The 20140-nt window shown below is 36.4% G+C and overlaps 1 protein-coding gene and 1 non-coding gene across 5 annotated transcripts in view; both read left to right on the top strand.

The window, feature by feature from the left end:
* The window catches only part of Rc3h2 (ring finger and CCCH-type domains 2), a 65178-nt gene that overhangs the window by 5179 nt on the left and 39859 nt on the right, over window positions 1-20140 (top strand). For all 4 annotated transcript variants that reach the window (XR_005501919.2, XM_039105269.2, XM_008761754.4 and 1 more), the window contains 7 exon segments: window positions 1605-1901; window positions 4282-4399; window positions 6944-7177; window positions 12980-13155; window positions 17872-18072; window positions 18651-18783; window positions 18906-19024. Coding sequence is in view for 3 of the 4 variants with exons in the window: in XM_039105269.2 (XP_038961197.1) it covers window positions 1671-1901; window positions 4282-4399; window positions 6944-7177; window positions 12980-13155; window positions 17872-18072; window positions 18651-18783; window positions 18906-19024 (1212 nt within the window). In the remaining variant the exon portion in view is untranslated.
* Snord90 (small nucleolar RNA, C/D box 90) lies at window positions 18454-18564 on the top strand. The gene has a single exon (XR_005503109.1). It is a non-coding gene; the product is annotated as a small nucleolar RNA SNORD90 (small nucleolar RNA).

Raw genomic sequence — 20140 nt, 5'->3', positions numbered from 1 at the left:
TCAGAGTTCTAGTTGTAGATTTTAATTCATCTTCTGCCTGGATTTATAATTCTACAGCCAGAAAGTAGAACATCAAATATTTTAGTTTCAAAAAATATTTGCTCACCTGCTTATTGGCAATTTCTACAGTTGGTAGTAGACTGGTTTTAGATTGGTGGCTCTAATCAGCTTTATAGTTTGAGGATAAAGTGAAAAAATAATTTATAATTTGACAAATCTGAATTGCTTAGAAGTAAATATGTTGATATTGATATATAATTTTTTCCTCATTAGAGCTGTTAATAAAGCTTTATACATTGTATGGGATTCTTTTTTTTTTTTTTTTTGTATATTACAACCTGTAATTCATGTTTACCAAGTAAACTTTAAATTTTTTTTTTAATTTTTAAAAAAGTTTTTTTAAGAAAGGTTTTCTCTATGTAGCCCTAGCTGTCCTGGAACTTGCTCTTGTTCAAGGTTAGCCTTGAACTCAGAAATTCCCCCTGCCTCTGCCTCTGAGTGCTGAGATAAAAGGCATGTACCACTCCTGCCTGGCTAAAGGAAAAAAAAATTAAATATTAAAGCACTGTAAAGGCCACTAAAGTTTTGTTTGTCTCTAGGGGTCCTGGAGAGTGCTGCTGTTAATATGTTTCTGCTGATACTGACTACTCTTTCTAAGCATCTAGCATTCTGTACATCTAATGTATTTTGTAAGCATTTATGTGAAAGCATTTGGAGGTTTAATTACCCTAAATACCTAGATTTGTTGTTTACCTGATGGCCTTTGTCAGACTAACATAAGTTTTGAATTGAAAAATACTGACTGCTGAGCTGACTGACGGAGCTACAGCCCCATCCATACAATATTATTTTGATCAATAGTTTGTGATGCTTACTAGCTGTTAAGCCATATCAGTATATTTTGAGGTAGTGGTTATCCAAGGAAAACATTTCAAACTTTTAATGGTCCAGTAGTTTGTGTGTTGTTGTTGTTGTTGTTGTTGTTTTGTATTTGTTTAGGTTTTTCAAGTCCGGGTTTTTCAAGTCTTGGCTGTCCTGAAACTCACTCTGTAGACATGCTAATCTTGAACTTGCAAAGATCCACCTACCTCTGCTTCCTAAGTGCTGGAATTAAAGGCGTATGTGCCACCACCACCAGACATAGTTGTGTTCTTAAATAGAGGAAGGGGTGTGTGAAGTGGTAAAGATGCTTACCGCCAAGCCAGATGATCTGTGTGCTCTGTCCCCAGATTCCACATGGTGGAAGGAGAGAACTGACTAGCATGCACACATGGGCCCACATACGTACACATGAACACATACTCATGCAAAATAAAAACGTAGAACATAAAAATAGAATGTACTGGTCACTAAGAAAAATACTCAAAAATTTTGATTACTATTGCATGAACAACCAGTAGAATTTATTTGAAAGGAATAGTATTAATAAATTGTCTCTGGGTAAATTTGCAAAATGTAATTCAACATCTATTTTGTTGTTTATTGTTATAGAGACATCTAAATCCTATATATAGAAATGTTTTAGATTCTAGAGTAGTTGATTTTAACAGTTAAGTGAATGACTAATAACTATATTGTTAAATCTTGCTTTTGTCCATTTGCAGCTTAAAAAACACTACACAGCAAAATAATGATCTGCTAGTCTGCTAACCCGAGCATCAGCTTCCACAATGCCTGTGCAGGCCGCTCAATGGACAGAGTTTCTGTCCTGTCCAATCTGCTATAATGAATTTGATGAGAATGTGCACAAACCCATCAGTTTAGGTTGTTCACACACTGTTTGCAAGACCTGCTTGAATAAACTTCACCGAAAAGCGTGTCCTTTTGACCAGACTGCCATAAACACAGACATTGATGTGCTCCCTGTCAACTTTGCACTTCTTCAGTTAGTTGGAGCCCAGGTAGGTGTCTAGTATTTTTACTGGTTTATTGTATCAGTTGTCAAGATTAATTCATTAGCTGGTACAGTGTATGTTGAATGGTAGTTGAAACCTAAAAGGCGTATTTACTTTTTATGGTGTGTTCCTACAAAGATACCAATTAAATTCTTAAGCAAAATAATGAATCCCACTACAGTTATATATTCCTTTGTTCTGGTTTTAATACCAAGTCCAGAATTTAGGTATATAAGTACTTTGGTAGTTGAGAAACTGTTTGTGTATGAATAACCATATTTATTTGTTAGATCATGAAAAGAAATAAAATCAGAGGCTTAGATAGAAAAAAGACTAAAGCTCTTAGATGGTGACTTCGTTGGTTTTATTTGTAACTTTAGTTGGTAAATGTAATAACTCACTGTGTTTATTTCTTTAATATCTTGATAAGTGAAGTTGTCCTACTAATGCTCAATATCTATTTTCACTGTTTTAGAATCTTAGCAGTAATTCTGTAATCAGTAGGGTCATGGCTTAATTGGAAGCATATTTTTTTTTACTGGGTCATAAAATAATGCTCTCTTGCCAACAGTCACACTTTAAAGTTCAATAAAATAACTTTCTTTCTTGCAATAGCGATAGCTACTGCCTGTCTCCTATAGCTCAGGAAGTCTTAGTGTTCCTTCTGAATAAATGTGTTATTTTAGTATGTAAAAATAACCTATGGATCTGTGCATTGTAATACAAATCTTTTCAGGCTCATCTCTTCACTATCTGTATTTATATTGCTCTCCTGACCAGTTCTTAGATATGTGTATTAATGCATAGGGATTTTGAAAGTGTCTTTGCCTAGAACGATTCTTTCCTCTCCACTTTGAAGAAATTACAAATGTTGCAGTTCTTCATGAAGTTTATGATGACTACACCACTAAATTGCAACCCTCCTCCAGTTCTTTCTTTTTTTTTTTTTTTTTTTTGGTTCTTTTTTTCGGAGCTGGGGACCGAACCCAGGGCCTTGCGCTTCCTAGGTAAGCGCTCTACCACTGAGCTAAATCCCCAGCCCCTACCTCCAGTTCTTTCTTGTGTCATTGTGTCTATCCATGTATGTGTCTGTATGTAGGGATATGCACAGTTTTAAATCCTTATCTTTATTTTTGTGTGTCTCTGTGCGTGAATGTCACGTGCACACAGATGCTCCAAAGATGTTTTGAGTTCCTTGAAGCTGAAGTTAAAGCTATTGATGAATTGTCCAACATGGGTTCTAGGATCTGAACCTACAGTATATGGGAGAGCAGCAAGGGCTCTTAACCGCCAAGCAATCTTTCTAGTCCTCTCCATATTTCTCATTCTATTTACAACAGTTGTATTGTATTTTCATTGATCACCTTCTAACATAGTATTTGTTTATTCATTTATTTATTGGCTTGTCTCTAGTATTTAAACTCTTTGAAACAAGACATTTTCTTTTTGGATTATTGATGGATCCATAGTGTAAACACATGAGAAATACTCTATATTTGTTGGTGTTTATGGAACTGAATTGAACTTTTATAATAACATTATAAAACATGTAGTTATTTTTATTTTGCAGATGTGGAATTTGATACCAATTAAATTTTTTAATGGCAAGTTTACCCACATTTTTTATCTTATTTTTATCCTTCTTCTGGTGGTAGAGGTTAAATTGAGAGCCTCACGTTTGCTAGTTGCGAATTGTTATCAATGAGTTACATCTCTGGTACTTATACCAAGGACAGATAGATCATAAATTATAAATTTAATAGGTAAATCAAATAAAGTAGTATCAACTTTATTGGTTCCACAACTTCCTCTTATATTAGCATCTTTTGAAAAATTTTAATCTAATATGTTGTTTCTGTATGTGCGTATGTGCATCTAAGTATAGTACCTGAAAATGCCAAAGATCTTGGATCCTTTGGAGCTAGATTTAAAAGTGACTGTGAGCTGCCCAATGTGGGTGCTGGGAATTGAACTTGGATCCTTTGGAAAGGAAATACATGCTCCTAACCTCTAAGCTATCTTCTCCAGCCACCTCATATTAACATCTTTTATAATTATGACAATTATGAACTCTAAAAGATTAGCATTTATAAAATACTGTTAACTTTTCAGCGTTGTTTTAAGTTCACTTGTGGCTTTGATGTAGTATCTCTGTATTACAATTTTATTTTAAGATTATTAGCAGATTTATAAAGAGAAGTTGCAGGGGCTGGGGATTTAGCTCAGTGGTAGAGCGCTTACCTAGGAAGCGCAAGGCCCTGGGTTCGGTCCCCAGCTCCGAAAAAAAGAACCCAAAAAAAAAAAAAAAAAAAAAAAAAGATGTCTGCCACCATAAAGAGAAGTTGCATGAACTGAATGAATGTATCTCTGCATTTTTTTTCTGTAGGTACCAGATCATCAGTCAATAAAGTTAAGTAATCTAGGTGAGAATAAACACTATGAAGTGGCAAAAAAATGTGTGGAGGATTTGGCACTCTACTTAAAACCACTAAGTGGAGGTAAAGGTAAGTTCATAAGAAGTGTTTGTATTGCTGTGGGAGACCTGATTAAGTGTTAAATGTTGAGCTCAAGTCACTGCCTGTCACTGAGTCTGCAGTCTATTGGATGGATATGCAAGTATAATAATTAATTGCTTTAACAAAAGCAGAATTGTAGTTTATCACTTTTTTCTGGTTAGCTAGCTATTCCTTATAAATGTAATAGTTTTCGAATGAGTCAAATATTTATTTTGTGCCTGTTAATAGAACATGGGCTTGGGAAGCTTTCGATACTTTATATGAATATACATTCTTGACCTACATGTAAAACTTGTATTTCAGTAAAAGGAAAAACTATAATAAACAGTATGATGAATTAGGTTATATAGTGTAAGTGATAATTTATATAAAAAAATACATAGGAGTTAGAATATCAGTGTGAAAGGATAAAGACTCTTAAGTAAGTCTGTAGATTTTAAGAATGTCTAATGAAGTTCTTGTTTAGAGTGTGGCTTTTGAAAATAAATTGAGGTAAAAGAAGTGAAATAGGTACCCATGTAGTTCCTGGAAAAGTGTTTTCTAGGCAGAAGGAGTAGCCATTCAGTGTATTGTTCCCATGGCAAGAGGAGTGTGCTTGGAGTAATATGAGTGAGGAGACTGTTTCAAGGAAAGTTGAGGTAAAATATCATGAGGGAAGAACATGTGCTGACTTTCAGACTATTTAAAGACTTGAGCTTTTGCTCTTAATGAAGTTGGGAAGTGGTATTGGACAGAGTGATGACATAATCTGACTGATATTAAAGGGTCACTTTATTCTTCAGACTGTGTAGAAGGACAAAAGTAAAAAGCACAGAGTTAGGAAGCAGTTGAGCAGTTAATAAAAGTAGAGCTTGGTACCAAGTTTGGATGCATTTTGAAGGTAAGGCAAGAATATTTCCCTAAGAATGTTTCCTGGATTTGGAGTTTGAGAGACAGAGTAGAAGGGGCAAGTGCAATTCCTGAAGTTTTTGCTTGAGCACCTGCAAAGAGGCTTGGCACAGCTTTTGGGTAGATCGGGTTTGAATAAAAAGCTCTAGTCAATTTTGGTTTTAGTAAATTTGAGCCATGTAAGATTCACTTAGAGCAGTCAACCTTCTTAACACTTAACTTTTAACACAGTTTCTCATGTTACAGTAAGCAACAGCTACAAAATTATTTTTTGTTGCTACTTCATAACTGTAATTTTGTTCATGAATCATGTTATAAACATCTAATATGCAGGATACCTGATGTGACCCCTGTGAAAGGGTTGCTTGACCCCCAAGAAATAGTGACCCACAGAATCACTGACTTAGATGGTATTTTATGCCACTGGATGTATGAATTTTGAATAAGCATGAAGTGCATGGTCTGTAACTTTGGGGATTATTATGATATGAAATTTTTTAGAGCAATAAGACTAGATGAGATCATTTAAGTAATGCATTTATAAGTAAGTCTCTTTAAGTAGGTAGATCAGGGTAAGAGTTAAAAACTGCTGTCAAAGGATGCTAGATAGAAAAAAACTAAGAAAATGGAATGTTCTGGTAACCAAAACAAAGTGCTTTAAAGAGTAAAGTAATTTATATTGAAAGTTACTGGAAAGTCAAAGTAAGGGTTGAGGATTAACTGTGGATTTAGTAAAGTGCATGTAACTGTCTTGAGCAATTTGATGTAAGAGGTAGTGTAGCAAAACTTTAATTGGAACAGGTTTTCCAGATTGTGAAGCAAGAAGTTGAAAATAGTATATATAGAAAAATGTACAAGATAGCCAGGCTGAAAGCAGAAGAACTAGAAGTTTAAGGGCAGCATGGGTACATAGCATGTTTGAGACCAGTCTAGGCTTCGTCTTCAAAAAAGGGAACAGTGAGAGAGGAAGGCAGATAATAGAAGATTTACTATACAAGGAAGTAAAGAAATAAGACAGCTAGTAAAGGAAAAAGAATACTTTAAAAAAAATTATTTCCATTTTTAAGACAGATGAAATGGTAGCACACTTGTTCTAATGTAATTTGCTGAAGGAAATGATTTAACAGGACGGGGGCAGGGTAGGGGAAGAAATGTATGATATAGAAGAGTGGAGGATTTCTGAGTACTGCCCCGTTGTAGGTTCAAAGGAAGGGAACTATATTTAAACAGTGTTGCATATTTCTTCTGGGCAATTTCATTTTTAAAAATGTCTATTATTGTTACTTTTTAAGGTTAAAACTTGTATTCACTTGTCTGTAAATTTACCTCTAGTTTCTTTATTAAACTATACTATAAACATAGAGTAAGGTAAATTCCAATATAGATTTGGACAGATCAAGCCTATAGAACGAGGCACTGAAATGAAATCTGAAGCATTAAGAATTAGGTTCTTGGGTGCGGGGGGGAGGGGGGAGGGGGCATAAAAAAAAAAGAATTAGGTTCTTTATTACTACGAAATGGTAATAAACAGGGACAGAATATTCACTTAAAAAATAAAATATCATTTAATAATTAAATACAGATGATAAAAATTGTCTTTATTTTAACTGAAAATGTTGTTTCTTATGTCTCCATTTGTTAAAGGTGTAGCTAGTTTGAACCAGAGTGCCCTGAGCCGTCCAATGCAAAGGAAACTAGTTACACTTGTAAACTGTCAACTGGTGGAGGAAGAAGGTCGTGTCAGAGCTATGCGAGCGGCCCGTTCACTAGGAGAAAGAACTGTGACAGAACTGATACTGCAGCACCAGAACCCTCAGCAGCTGTCTGCCAACCTGTGGGCTGCTGTCAGGGCTCGAGGATGCCAGTTTCTAGGGCCAGGTAAAATAGATCATCATTTTAGTGTTTTTATTGGCTATCAGACTTTGAGGATGCCAATTTTTAGGGCCAAGTAAAAATCCTGCATATCCTGACATAGTATTGTGTGACTCATAGTCTATTCTTATAGCCAGTGCTTTGGAAGAAACTTCTCATTTAATCCCTAGGCGTCAGTGAGATAAAGGACTCATCTCCAATTTGCAAATTATTAAATTGATCTAAAAAGGGGCCTACAACTCTACAGATAGTAGAAAGGACTCATCTCCAATTTGCAAATTATTAAATTGATCTAAGAAGGGGCCTACAACTCTACAGATAGTAGTATGTGAAGGAAGGTAAAGTATTGGGGGAGGATGCATTATAGAAATAATAAACTTTAATTGATAGTTAATATTTGGAAAACATAAAAAATATTAAACCAGCAAGAAATTCCCTTATGATCAATGCTATGTATATCCTGTTTAAAACAATCTTTATGCCAAGTTATGAAGTACTTTGTTTCTTGGAGATTTGTTATCTCTTGGTTTAGAACTGTAATTTGGGTAGAATTTGTATAAGAAACAAATTTTGTTTGGATGGTTTTGGGTTGTTGTTTTTTGTTTTTTTTTTTTTTTTTTTTTCCGGAGCTGGGGACCGAACCCAGGGCCTTGCGCTTCCTAGGTAAGCGCTCTACCACTGAGCTAAATCCCCAGCCCCCTGGTTGTTGTTTTTTTAATAAGTCTCATAAACAGTTAAGGCTGGCCTAGAGTACTTTGTGAATAGTACAGGCTGGCCTCCAACTTTGTATTACTTTTGTCTCAGCTGGGAAACATTTTTCTGTAAAGATTTAATTTTGTCTGTGTAAGTGTATGTCACACATATAGAGGTACTTGAGACCAGAGGAGGCTATCAGATATCCTGGAACTGGAGTTATGGACAATATTGAGCTGACTGGGGTGCTCAGAACTACACACAGAACCTCTGGAAAAGTAGCAAATGTTCTTAACCGCTGAGCCATCTTTTCAGCTCTTAGGAAACTTTTATTTTGTTTTTGTTTTTTTGAGACAGTATTAGGATTTTTTTTAATATTTATTTTTTATTAGATATTTTATGTGTTTACATTTCAGGTGTAATCCCCTTTCCCTCTCTCTCCCCCTCCCCCTGCTTTTATGAAGATGCTCTCACTCTCACCCATCCACTCCTACCTCAACACCCTGGCATTCCCTGGCACACTGGGGAAACAAGCCTTCACAGGGCTTCTGCTATTGATGCTGGACAATGCTATCCTTTGCTACATATGCAGCTGGAACCATGGGTCCCTCCATGTGTACTCTTTCTTTGGTGGGTTAGTCCTTGGGAGCTCAAGCTTATGGTTGGTTGATAATTGCTGTTGCAAACCCCTTCAGCTCCTTCAGTCCTTTCTCTTAACTCCTTTGGGGTCCCTGTGCTCAGTCTGATAGTTAGCTGCACGCATCCTCATCTATATCAGTAAGGTTCTAGCAAAGCCTCTCAGGAGACATCCATATCAGGCTCCTATCAGCAAGCACTTCTTGGCATCAGCAATAGTGACTGGGTTTGGTGGCTGCATATGGGATGGATCCCCAGGTAGGATGATCTCTGGGTGGCCTTTCCTTCAGTCCCTGTTCCACTCTTTGTCCCTGTATTTTCTCCCATGAGTATTTTGTTCCTCCTTCTAAGAAGGACTGAAGCATCCACACTTTGGTCTTCCTTCTTCTTGAGCTTCATCTGGTCTATAAATTATATCTTGGATATTCCCAACTTTTGGGTTAATAGTCACTTACCAGTGAGCGCATACCATGTGTGTTCTTTTGTGACTGGGTTATCTCACTCAGGATGATATTTTCAAGTTCCATCCATTTGCCCAAGAATTTCACGTAGTCATCGTTTTTTAATAGTATTCCATTGTGTAAATGTACCACATTTTCTGTATCCATTCCTTAGGAAATAATTTTTAATGAGAAACATTAAGACAACTGGAATGAAATATGGCCAAAGAATTAGGCCCTTTTTAATTATCTTTGAAAACTTAAATCAACTGTAAGCAAATGTTTCTAAGACGATGGGAAAAATAAAATGGGAACTAGATATTAAGATTAAGGAAATTCGTTACTTTTTTTTTTTTTTTTCTTTCTTTCGGAGCTGGGGACTGAACCCAGGACCTTGCGCTTGCTAGGCAAGCACTCTACCACTGAGCTAAATCCCCAACCCCTCGTTACTTTTGTTAGATGTGATAATGATTTTATTTTGAAAATTTAAAAAGCATCACCTATTAGAAGTATTTAAGAGTAAAGTAATATTTTGTCTTGGACTTACATCAAAGCACAACAAGTAAAATAAACTAGAAAAGTGAAAAAGTAGACAAACCTTTCTGAAAGCAGTTACAGTAGTAAGAGTTAACATGTTTTTCTATTTTGGATATGCTTTAAATCTTGCACAGTACAAAGTTGAAAAACCTCATTCTTTATGGTTTTAATTTAAGGATGTTACTTTTGGATATTTGTTTTATTTTTTTATCTGTAAAAGTACTAGTAGTACAAATATTTCTTATTGTACCTCAAAGAGACAAAAGCCTGATTTAAAAGTGTATCAAAGACTTAACATGTAAATAAGAGATGGATAGAAAACAAGCCTTTATAGTTGTAGTTTTCAATCTTCCTAATGCTATAACCCTTTAATACAGTTCATGTATGGTGACTCCACCCCGCACTCCTCCCCACCCCGTCTTAGTCAGGGTTTTTATTCCTGCACAAACATCACGACCAAGAAGCAAGTTGGGGAGGCAAGGACTGGAACTCAGGCAGGTCAGGGAGCAGGAGCTGATGCAGAAGGCATGGAAGGATATTACTTACTGGCTTGCTTCCCCTGGCTTGATCAGCTTGCTGTCTTATAGAACCCAAGACCTCCAGCCCAGGGATGGCATCACCCACAAAGGGCTGGGTCACCCCCCCCCCCCCAATCACTAGTTGAGAAAATGCCTTACAGCTGAATTTCATGGAGGCATTTCCTCAAGGGAGGCTTCTTTTTTTGTGATAACTCCACCTTGTGTCAAGTTGACACATAAAACTAGCCAGCACACATACACCCCCAACCATAAAATTATTTCATTGATACTTTATAACTGTAATTTTGCTACTGTTATGAATCATAATGTAAATATCTGATACTCAGGATACCTGGGAAACGATACCAAAGGGGTCATAACCCACACAGGTTGAGAACCACTGCTACAAAAGATACTGAAAGTCTTTAGTTAGTATGGAAATGTAAATCATCCTTGGCTGTCCTGGAACTTGCTCTATAAACCGGGCCACCCTTGAACTTACAGAAATCTGCCTGCCTCTGCTCTCCCAAGTGTTAGGCTTCAAGGCATGTACCACCATTTAGCAGCTCTGTTGCTAGACCATGACCGAAGTTACCCTACAACACACACATACACACACACTCACAAAATTAATAAACCATAATGAGATGCTACTTAGTACATGTTTGATTTGTCATAATTAAAACCAAAAATCCACCTGACAAGTTAGTAATGATGCGGAAAATATGACATAGGAAATGTTGCTTTCCTGTACAGATAAGATTTTGGCAAGCCTCCTAAAATTAAACATTACTAAGGAGTTTACTAGGCCTTCTGATACTTGGACACAAGTGTTTATAATAGTAATATTTACAATAATTAAAAGGTGGGCACAAGCTGGTCATCATTGTTCATACCTGTAATTTAGGCACTTGGGAGGATCAAGTAAAAAGATGAGTTAGAGGCCAGCTTGGGATTTCAAGACCTGTCTCAAAGACCTTCAGTGTTGATTTCACTAATGTGCCACCGTGCTTTGGTCTTTAATGTTCTTTTTTCCCCCCATTATTTATTTATTCATTTTACATCCCAATCGCTGCCCCCCCCCCCCCGCCACCTTCCCAAAGATCTTTAGTGTTCTTTTATCTGGAACTTTTCCCTGTATTATCTCGATAGGGATAGTCTTGAATATAGGCCATTTATTTTATAGTAAAGAAAAGGTAAAAGTTTTTTTGTCAGTCAACTAATAAAGGCATAGTCAAAGCATAATGTGTTCATAGAGTACTGTCTAACCATGTAAAGAAATGTAAACCAAAATTTGATTATATCCGTGGAGTGATACATGCTGCTTGTAGATGATGTTTGAAAATACTGTGGTACTTGTAGGAAACCTGATAGGAAATGAGTGATTGGCGAGGAGAAAATATTACCAGAAATGAGCTCTTGATGATTATGAGTTTCCTTTAGAGCAGTGAAAAATGTCTTTGAACTTGGTACAGTTAATGGTTGTACAACATTGTGAATGTACTAAATGCCTTTGGATATTGCAAACCACCTTTTTATTTTACATTGCTGGGGTGGAATTAAGGCCCTTGTATTATAATAGGCAAGAAAGAATTCTATGGCTAAGATAATATAAGCCTATTTTGTTGTTTTATCTTTTTGTTTTTTCTAGACAGAGTTTCTTTGTGTAGAATTGACTGTCCTGCAACTCGATTTGTAGATCAGGCAGGCCTCAAACTTGTCTGCCCTGATATAAATCAAGCAAACAAGCAAGCAGGCAAGCAGTATAAGTGAAATTAATGTCTTCTTTAGGTACTTTACCTAAAGGCCAGTATTACTTAAATTATAGACATAATAGTTTTTGACAGGCACAGAAACTGTCTTGTACATAAACCAAGTTTGTATGTCCTTAAGAATTATCACTGTCAAAGTAGTTCTGTTTTCATGAATTACTTTCTCATCAAAATCATTATCTAATTGATTGTTGTATACCTACAGAAGATATTTTATTAAAATTTTTGTACCCTGGGCTGGAGAGATGACTCAGTGGTTAAGAGCAGTTACTGCTATTATAGAGTTTGAATCCTAGAATCTATGTCCAGTGACTCATTTGTAACTCAAGTCTCTTAAGTGATCAGACCTCTGGCCTGATAATGCAAATGCATCTGTACTTAGATGTATAGACTCAGGCTGAGGTATACATAATCTTAAAAATAATAATAAAAATAAAAGAAAGGATGTTCTGTTCACATCTGTGTTCTAATTGATTAGTGCAAAGTATGTATGTCTCCCCTTTCATCCCCCCTTGGTAACTTTTAAATTTTTTATTTATATGACTGTAAAGGTGATTCACTGATTAAGATCACTCTTTGCTCTTGCCAAGGACCTCAGGTTGAATTCTTAGTATCCACATAGTGGCTTACCATCTGTAAACTCCACTTTTAGGTGTCCTGTGACACCTATGTTTCTAATTGCTATGGACACAAGGCACACATATGGAACATGCACACACATGTAGGGAAATTTTTCACATAAGTATAAATTTTTTTAAAAAGTTTAATATTGTGAGCTGAACATGGTGGCATGACATATGTTTTTAATCCCAGCACTTGGAAAGCAGAGGCAAGCAATTATGTATGAGGCCAGCCTGGGCTACAGATTGAGTCAGGACAGACAGAGGTACACAGAGAAACCCTGCCTTGAAAAGCCAAAAGCAACAAACTTAATTTTGTATGTGTGTATGTTGGATCTGTTTAACTGCATCATAACATGAGTGGACATCAGAGGACAATTTTGTGGAGTCTTTTCTTCCACAGTTACCTGGGTTCTGGGGATTGAACTCAGGTTGCTAGCCTTGATCAACAAACACCTTTACCTCATGAGTTGCTTTGCTGACACTTGATTGATGTTACATATTTGATTTCCTCTTTGCATTCTAATTAGCCATAGATTATACCACCATAAGTTGATACCCAAATATAATTTTGCTCCTTTACTGTTTCTAGCTATGCAAGAAGAAGCCTTGAAGTTGGTATTGCTGGCATTAGAAGATGGTTCTGCTCTCTCTAGGAAAGTTCTGGTACTTTTTGTTGTGCAAAGACTAGAACCAAGATTTCCTCAGGCATCAAAAACAAGTATTGGCCATGTTGTGCAGCTACTGTACCGAGCTTCTTGTTTTAAGGTAAGCACTATACAACTATCTGAAGACTACAGGTTTATACCTGAGATGGAGGCTTCTAAGAATCCATGTTACCAGTCTAGTGACCTTCAGAAATAGACTATTTCTTAAGAAGAAATATTGAATTGAACATATGTAAAATCCTAACTTTAGATTCTTAGAGGAACTTGTAAAAATGAACTGAGACACCTCTCTTCTTTATATCCGTTGCTTTAACAAAGCACATTGTAGGCTTTGCAAGAAGAGGAAGTATTTGAAATTCATTGTTTTCTTTGTCTTTCATGTACTGATGAAAGTCTTCAATGTAAAATTAGTCCACAGAAAATTCAAAAGTTGAGAAGATTGGCATGCTCTATGGTATTTTGTTTGATGGCATGTGAAAACTATTTTAAAATGGAATTTTAGGTCACTGATAGATGAGGAGCTACCTAAATCCCTGTTTTCCATCTGTTATCAGTTGTGGAAAACATTTACTCTATCAGGGGCTTCCACCCTGTCTTTGATTATTCAGTTCCCTGAGAAAAGACATACAACTTTTAATATTATAATAAGCCTTAAAAGGACTAGAGAGATGGCTCAGGGCTTAAGACAGTTAAGACAGGACTGACAATTCCCCCAGAGGTCCTGCGATCAATTCCCAGCAACTACCTAGTGGCTCAAAGCCATCTGTAATGGGTTCCGATGCCCTCTTCTTGTGTGTCTGAAGACAGCTATGCATATATTAGAAAGAAAAAAGAATAAGCACTAGAGCTGGGCAGACATCTACCCTCTAAGACATTAAAATCTATTTCCCCATCAATAACTCCAAATTATAATTTGCCATGTTCCATCTGGGCTGCTGTTAACTTCAGTTGGCTAGCCCTTGTGGCCATGACTCACGTTACCCATGGTGTGAAAACACCTTCTCTCTATCCCTCCTGTGGTTCTCAGACCCCAAGCCTGCCAGTGTCTCTTGTGCACAACTCTTGACTGTTGGAATCTTTATTTAACCACAGTTGTAGATTAAGAAGCAAGGTCACATTGTATGTGTGAATTCTTTGGTCCCCATGAGCAGCCAGGCCTTGGGGGCCAGTATTTAGCTTTACATGGGTAGTGAAAGAGCAAACCTGAACAGTTATTCAAGTGTGAGTTGTTAGCTCACACCTCACTGCTTGTGTGACAGTAAATCACAAGTGTCAACCTTCCTTTGCTAATTTTAAGGCTCTAAGATTTAAAAAGTTCCTTTGAAAGTATTCTACTTAAGAGAACTGGTGATTGACGATGGAAGTATGTTCAGATGGATTTATTTACCTTTGCTAATGAAGTTTGCATACTTTACCTGATAGTTGTGGTACTTGAGTTCATGTCCTTAAAGGAGGTAATGATTTAAGTGATGCTCTGGTTCTTCAAACATCATGTTTTTACACAAAGTAGCCAAGTTATAGAGATCATTGTTATTCTCACTTGACTGACTAGGCTTTCCCATTATTTTTCACTGAAATATCCAACCCTTTTTTTTCTCTTGGTATCAAACTACTCTTTGGTTTATGATTGTTACATATTAATAGTTCCCAGTGTTTACATCACACTAGGTTACAATGTGTTTCAATTTTTTTTCATCTCATCCTTACTGTCATACAATTTAAGATGCTAAAGATAGGCAAACTTAAGGGCCAAAAGATACTACTTAAATGACATTTAATTTTAGGAAACTAATTTCAGTCCAGCCATCACTGTCCATTGTCCTTCAATCACCTTTACCAACTTAGCAACTAGGTTTTTGTGCCTGTATGATCTTTCCTCGGGATTAAGATTGCTATAATCATGATCAAATACAGCAGATCATCAGGCAATTTCTTTTTTTTTTTTTTTTCCGTGGCTGGGGACCGAACCCAGGACCTTGCGCTTCCTAGGTAAGCGCTCTACCACTGAGCCAAATCCCCAACCCCATCAGGCAATTTCTAATAAGAATTGTAATACATGGCAGTGAAATAACTTTGTGGATAAAGATGCTCTCTACTGAGCCTGTTGACAAGTTTGAAACCTGAATCCCACATGTTAGAAGGAGAGTGCTGATGACTGTTACTTTTCCTCTCACGTCCACACATATGCATGGCACGTACATGCCCACATATATACATACCAAATAAATAATATTCATATATGGATAGATCCTTTTCTGTACAGAATGTTTGCTTACTGAACATGGAATTAGAACAAGGATAATTAATGATTCTCATGCATAGTGTAGTGGTTCCCAACTGAAAGCACAGCATTCGAGGCATCTATATGTTATGTTTTTGGGCTCTAATACCAGGAATCCTTATTCAGTAGATTTGAGAGTATATCTTTCAAAGCTTCATAAATAGGTCTGATTGTTTTGTGTTGTTTTTCAAGACAGGTTTTCTTATATCCTAGATTGACCTTGACCTTGTGATGTAGCTGAGGATGACTGTAAACTTTTGATCCTCTTCTTCTTACCTCCCAACTTCTGAGATGATGGTGCGCATCACTGCAGTGTCTAGTTTTTATGTGGTGCTGGAGATCAAACTCCAGCTTTGTTCATGCTAGGGAAGCCCTCCACCAACTCAGCTACAACTTTAGCCCTTCACACAGGATCTCTGTGCATTATTAGTACTTTAAATGGCTCAGGCTCTGTTAGTTACCCAAGTCTTCAACTGCTTAGGTGCTTTGGCTACCCATGGGGCACAATGTATACACTGTACACTATATGGTGGTTAGGTGTGTGCTATGATAGTTTTTCCCCCTCCTATTTAAGTTAATAATTGATCCTTTTATTTTCTGATGTTCTCATAAAGTAGGTTATTGAAGAATACCGACTTTCTAAGTTACGTCCACCACCACCCCATACACATTCATATTAAAGTTTAAGATAGTATTGATTGGGGCTGGTGTGATAAATGGCTCAGTGGTTAAGAATACTTGCTGCTCTTGAAGAAGACCTGGGTTTGGTTTTCAGTATCTATATGGTGGTTCCAGGGAATCTGACACCCTTTTCTGGCCTCCATGGATACAAAGCACACCTGTAATGTACATGTATACATGCAGGTGAATACTCATTCACATAAAATAAACAAAAGAATATATTAATTACAACGTTGAGTATCTCAAACACATACCTATTTATAGATTTCCAAAGAGTTCATGGCCTATTCTGATAGATTTTTCTGTCTCATGTTATTGGGGTATATTGCCACTGTCTGATATGCCAGCAGCAGAAATAAAAATAGTTACTAAAGCAGGACATAGAAGCCTATACCCCATATTCCTAGCATCTGGGCGGTTCAGACAAGGGTATTTCTGCAGTTTTGAGTCTGTGATTGAGACCCGCTCAGTACACAGAACCACTAAGGTAGCTGGATGGTTTTGTTTTGTTTTGTTTTTCTTTTACCAATTAGGAAAACAAAATTGTGCTTGTTTGTGACAGGATCTTGTTATATAACACAAGCCAAACTTTGTGCTCATGATTCTTCTGTTTCAGCCTCTTGAATGCTTTTTATAAATGATTTGTCCAGTTTGAATCTCAAAATTTGGTGTGGTTTTATATGTACTTTGAGTCTTAAGTCTCAGAGCTCATTCAGTGATGGATGGAAGACAAAGCAAATAAGATGGAAGATGAGTATTCACTTCTAAAGTTGTCCTCTTGACCTACCCACGGTCGTCACACACAAAGACTTAGTCAGAATTAAAAGAACACTTACTTCAGATAGCACTGTTCTAGGCACACAGTTCTCAACCTTAGAAATAGTATTCTACTTTCTGAAACTGCAATATCTCTCTCATTTCTCAAAGAACCACAGTAAATACTGCTCCTACTAATCTACTTCAGCCCTCTTAGAAAGATGTGATATACTCAGCCTGTGCTTCTCCCCAAACAAGCGGTACTTTTTCACTAAAACAGTTTTTTTTAAAAAAAAAAAAGAAAGAAAAAACTTTCTAAGCAAGGAAAATGATGTTTTAGAGACAGGTACCTAATAATAGTGCTTCTGTAAAAACTCTCAGTGACTTTTCATTCCCTTCAGGATTTACTATCTAATTTACCATAGTATTTAAGAGCATTTGTGAGTCTTCTTATATATATTATAACTTTTAACTCTGTCCTCTGTTCATTCATGGTAGTTGGTTGGTTGATTTGTTTGTTTGTTTAGTTGGTTGGTGTTTTGTTATTTTTCCCCATCCTTTAGACAGGGTTTCTCTGTGTAGCTCTGGCTGTCCTGGAACTCACTGTGTAGAATTGCTTTGCCTCTGCCTCCTCAGTGGAGTGCTGGGATCAAAGGCATATTTTACCACTGCCTGGCATTACCACTTGGTTTTTAGAATTTGCTTTTCCCCTTTTTCCTAAAGAAATTCTATTTTTAGAGATGTAGGCCACATAGTCTTCAGCTAAGGAAAACATTTTCTGAAAAATTTCTGTTTACTTGTCATATTTAATTGCCTTTTGTTTATGTTACCATAGAGCCTATAACACCACCCTTATTGTAATTTTTTGTTTCTAAGTCTTTCTTTCCTGCCAAATGCTGATGAACTCAAGAAAAGGATTGCGTATGTAATTATATAGTTTCTGTTTTGTTGTGAAAAGGAGTTTGTATTGGCATTTTCTACTTTTTGTGGTATCTGGTATGTCCCAATCCCCACACCCAAAGTAAATGAACTGGATAAGAGGAAAAAGCAGACCAATTCTAATGAGTTTGATTTTTTTTTTCTTCTTCCCATTTTTAGGTTACTAAAAGGGATGAAGACTCTTCCCTGATGCAGCTGAAGGAGGAATTTCGGAGTTATGAGGCACTACGCAGAGAACATGATGCCCAAATTGTTCATATTGCCATGGAAGCAGGACTCCGTATTTCACCTGAGCAGTGGTCTTCACTGCTATATGGGGACTTGGCTCATAAATCACACATGCAGTCTATCATTGATAAGGTTGGTAAGATTAGATTTTGTGTTCTTCCTATCTCAGAAAATACTATAGCATAGACCGACCCTTCTCTGTTAATAACCTAATGCCCATCTGAGTAGAAAATACCCATATCTAACCTAGTGAGCATGATGACTTAGAACATTTGTGTACTTTGGGCTTTGTGGACTATTGGCTTTTACCCTCGTGCTTATGTGCTCACTGAGAGCTGTAAGTCAGTGCCATTGTCTCATGATGTGACTAGTGTACTTCACATCGCTCCCCTGGAGGAAACTAAGTATAAAATGTGGAACACTTTCTACTGAATATATTTTGTTTTTGTAGCATTGTAAAGTTGAAATCTTTTATAACTATATTGTGACCCCAGAGAGCTAGTATAGCTGATAAATAATGTTTTCTAAGTGTCTAGTGATGAATTTCATAGGGCAGATTCTGAGGTGAAAATTTAATTCATCATTGATTGTCCTATTATGAAATCTGAAGACACTTGAAAACTAAGTAAGGTGATCTATTGGAAAACATTTGAATATAAATAAGTTCAAAATCTAGAGTAAAAACCACTCTTTTTTTTTCCGTTTGTTAGCTACAGTCTCCAGAATCATTTGCAAAGAGTGTCCAAGAATTGACAATTGTTTTGCAACGAACAGGTGACCCCGCTAATTTAAATAGACTGAGGCCTCATTTAGAGCTTCTTGCAAACATAGATCCTAATCCAGGTATGTGGGGAAAGGTGCCAGTGCTTGTACTTTATGGAACTCTGAGGGAAATAGCTCAAGGAATGTCTGTTGATATGTTGTCTCTTTCAACCCCTACCCCATCCCTTTGGTTCGTAATTTAGATGCTGTTTCACCAACTTGGGAGCAACTGGAAAATGCAATGGTAGCTGTTAAAACAGTGGTTCATGGTCTTGTGGACTTCATACAAAATTATAGTAGGAAAGGTCATGAGACACCCCAGGTAAGTTGACTTATTACACTTCTAACTACTGCTGTATCCAACACAGCTTCATCCTGAACATACTAACAATTTTATTGGCAAATGGACTTGGATTCTAACCCTTTCCTATTAGACGTTGTGTGTGAGAGGAGGATGTTCATGTGTATGTGCATGTGTAGCTGCACAGACTTTGACACTGAGTGACATACATAGCCTTTGCAAATTTTTATTCTGTACTCTTGAGAGAAACTCCCTTCTTATTGTATTTGGTTAGCATTTCATTTTATAAAGAGTTTAGAGGTATTTTGAACATGAATTCACTGAATTTCAAGATGTTTGATCATTGATTTCTTCCACACATTTTGTCTAGTCCTTTTTACAGCTGAAGTTCTTTTTTTCCTTTGCTGTCTCTCAAATAAATTTGTTTTGTAATATATATGGAATTTGAAATTCCTCAATATTTGTAGTGTACTTTAGAAGGAGAAGTGGAAATACAATCCCTTATCCAAATGTCTTTTCATTTGTTCAGTTAAATATTATATTAAAAGTTATGCTATCAATATCTAACAAGGTAGGGCCAAAAGTACTCCAAAATCTGTTAACTTTTTAGTTTATTAAATAAAATTTTAATTTATTTAGACTACCACAGTATTTAATATCAAATGAATAATATTTTTATTTAAGGTCACAATAATAAAATTTTCTAAGAGTTTGATGCATATTATACACTTTTTTTCCTTTTTTTTTTTTTCTTGGTTTTTCGAGACAGGGTTTTTTTGTATAGCCCTGGCTGTCCTAAAACTCTCTATAGACCAGGCTGGTCTTGAAGTTACAGAGATTTGTCTGCCTTTGCCTTCTGAGTGCTGGGATTATAAGTATGCACCACTACCACAGGGTTGAATAGTGCATTTTTATATCTTCCCTCACTATTTGCCTGTGACTAGAGTTGTGCATGGAAGTCAACTATAAAGTAATAATTTTTTTACTCCAACTGTTTTGGGGAAGCTTTTAAATGGGTAAAGATCATCATAGTTTCCATTTTTTTAAATACCTTTAAAAATTATTTAATTTTGTTTTCACAATTCGAAGATTAAGAAATAGATAGATGGGCTGGAGAGATGGCTCAGCCGTTAAAGG

This window comes from Rattus norvegicus, chromosome 3 (genome assembly GCF_036323735.1).
Source record: "Rattus norvegicus strain BN/NHsdMcwi chromosome 3, GRCr8, whole genome shotgun sequence".
Taxonomy (NCBI): Eukaryota; Metazoa; Chordata; class Mammalia; order Rodentia; family Muridae; genus Rattus; species Rattus norvegicus.
Note: the sequence above shows the minus strand (reverse complement) of the source record. Positions and strands in the feature narration are given on the sequence as shown.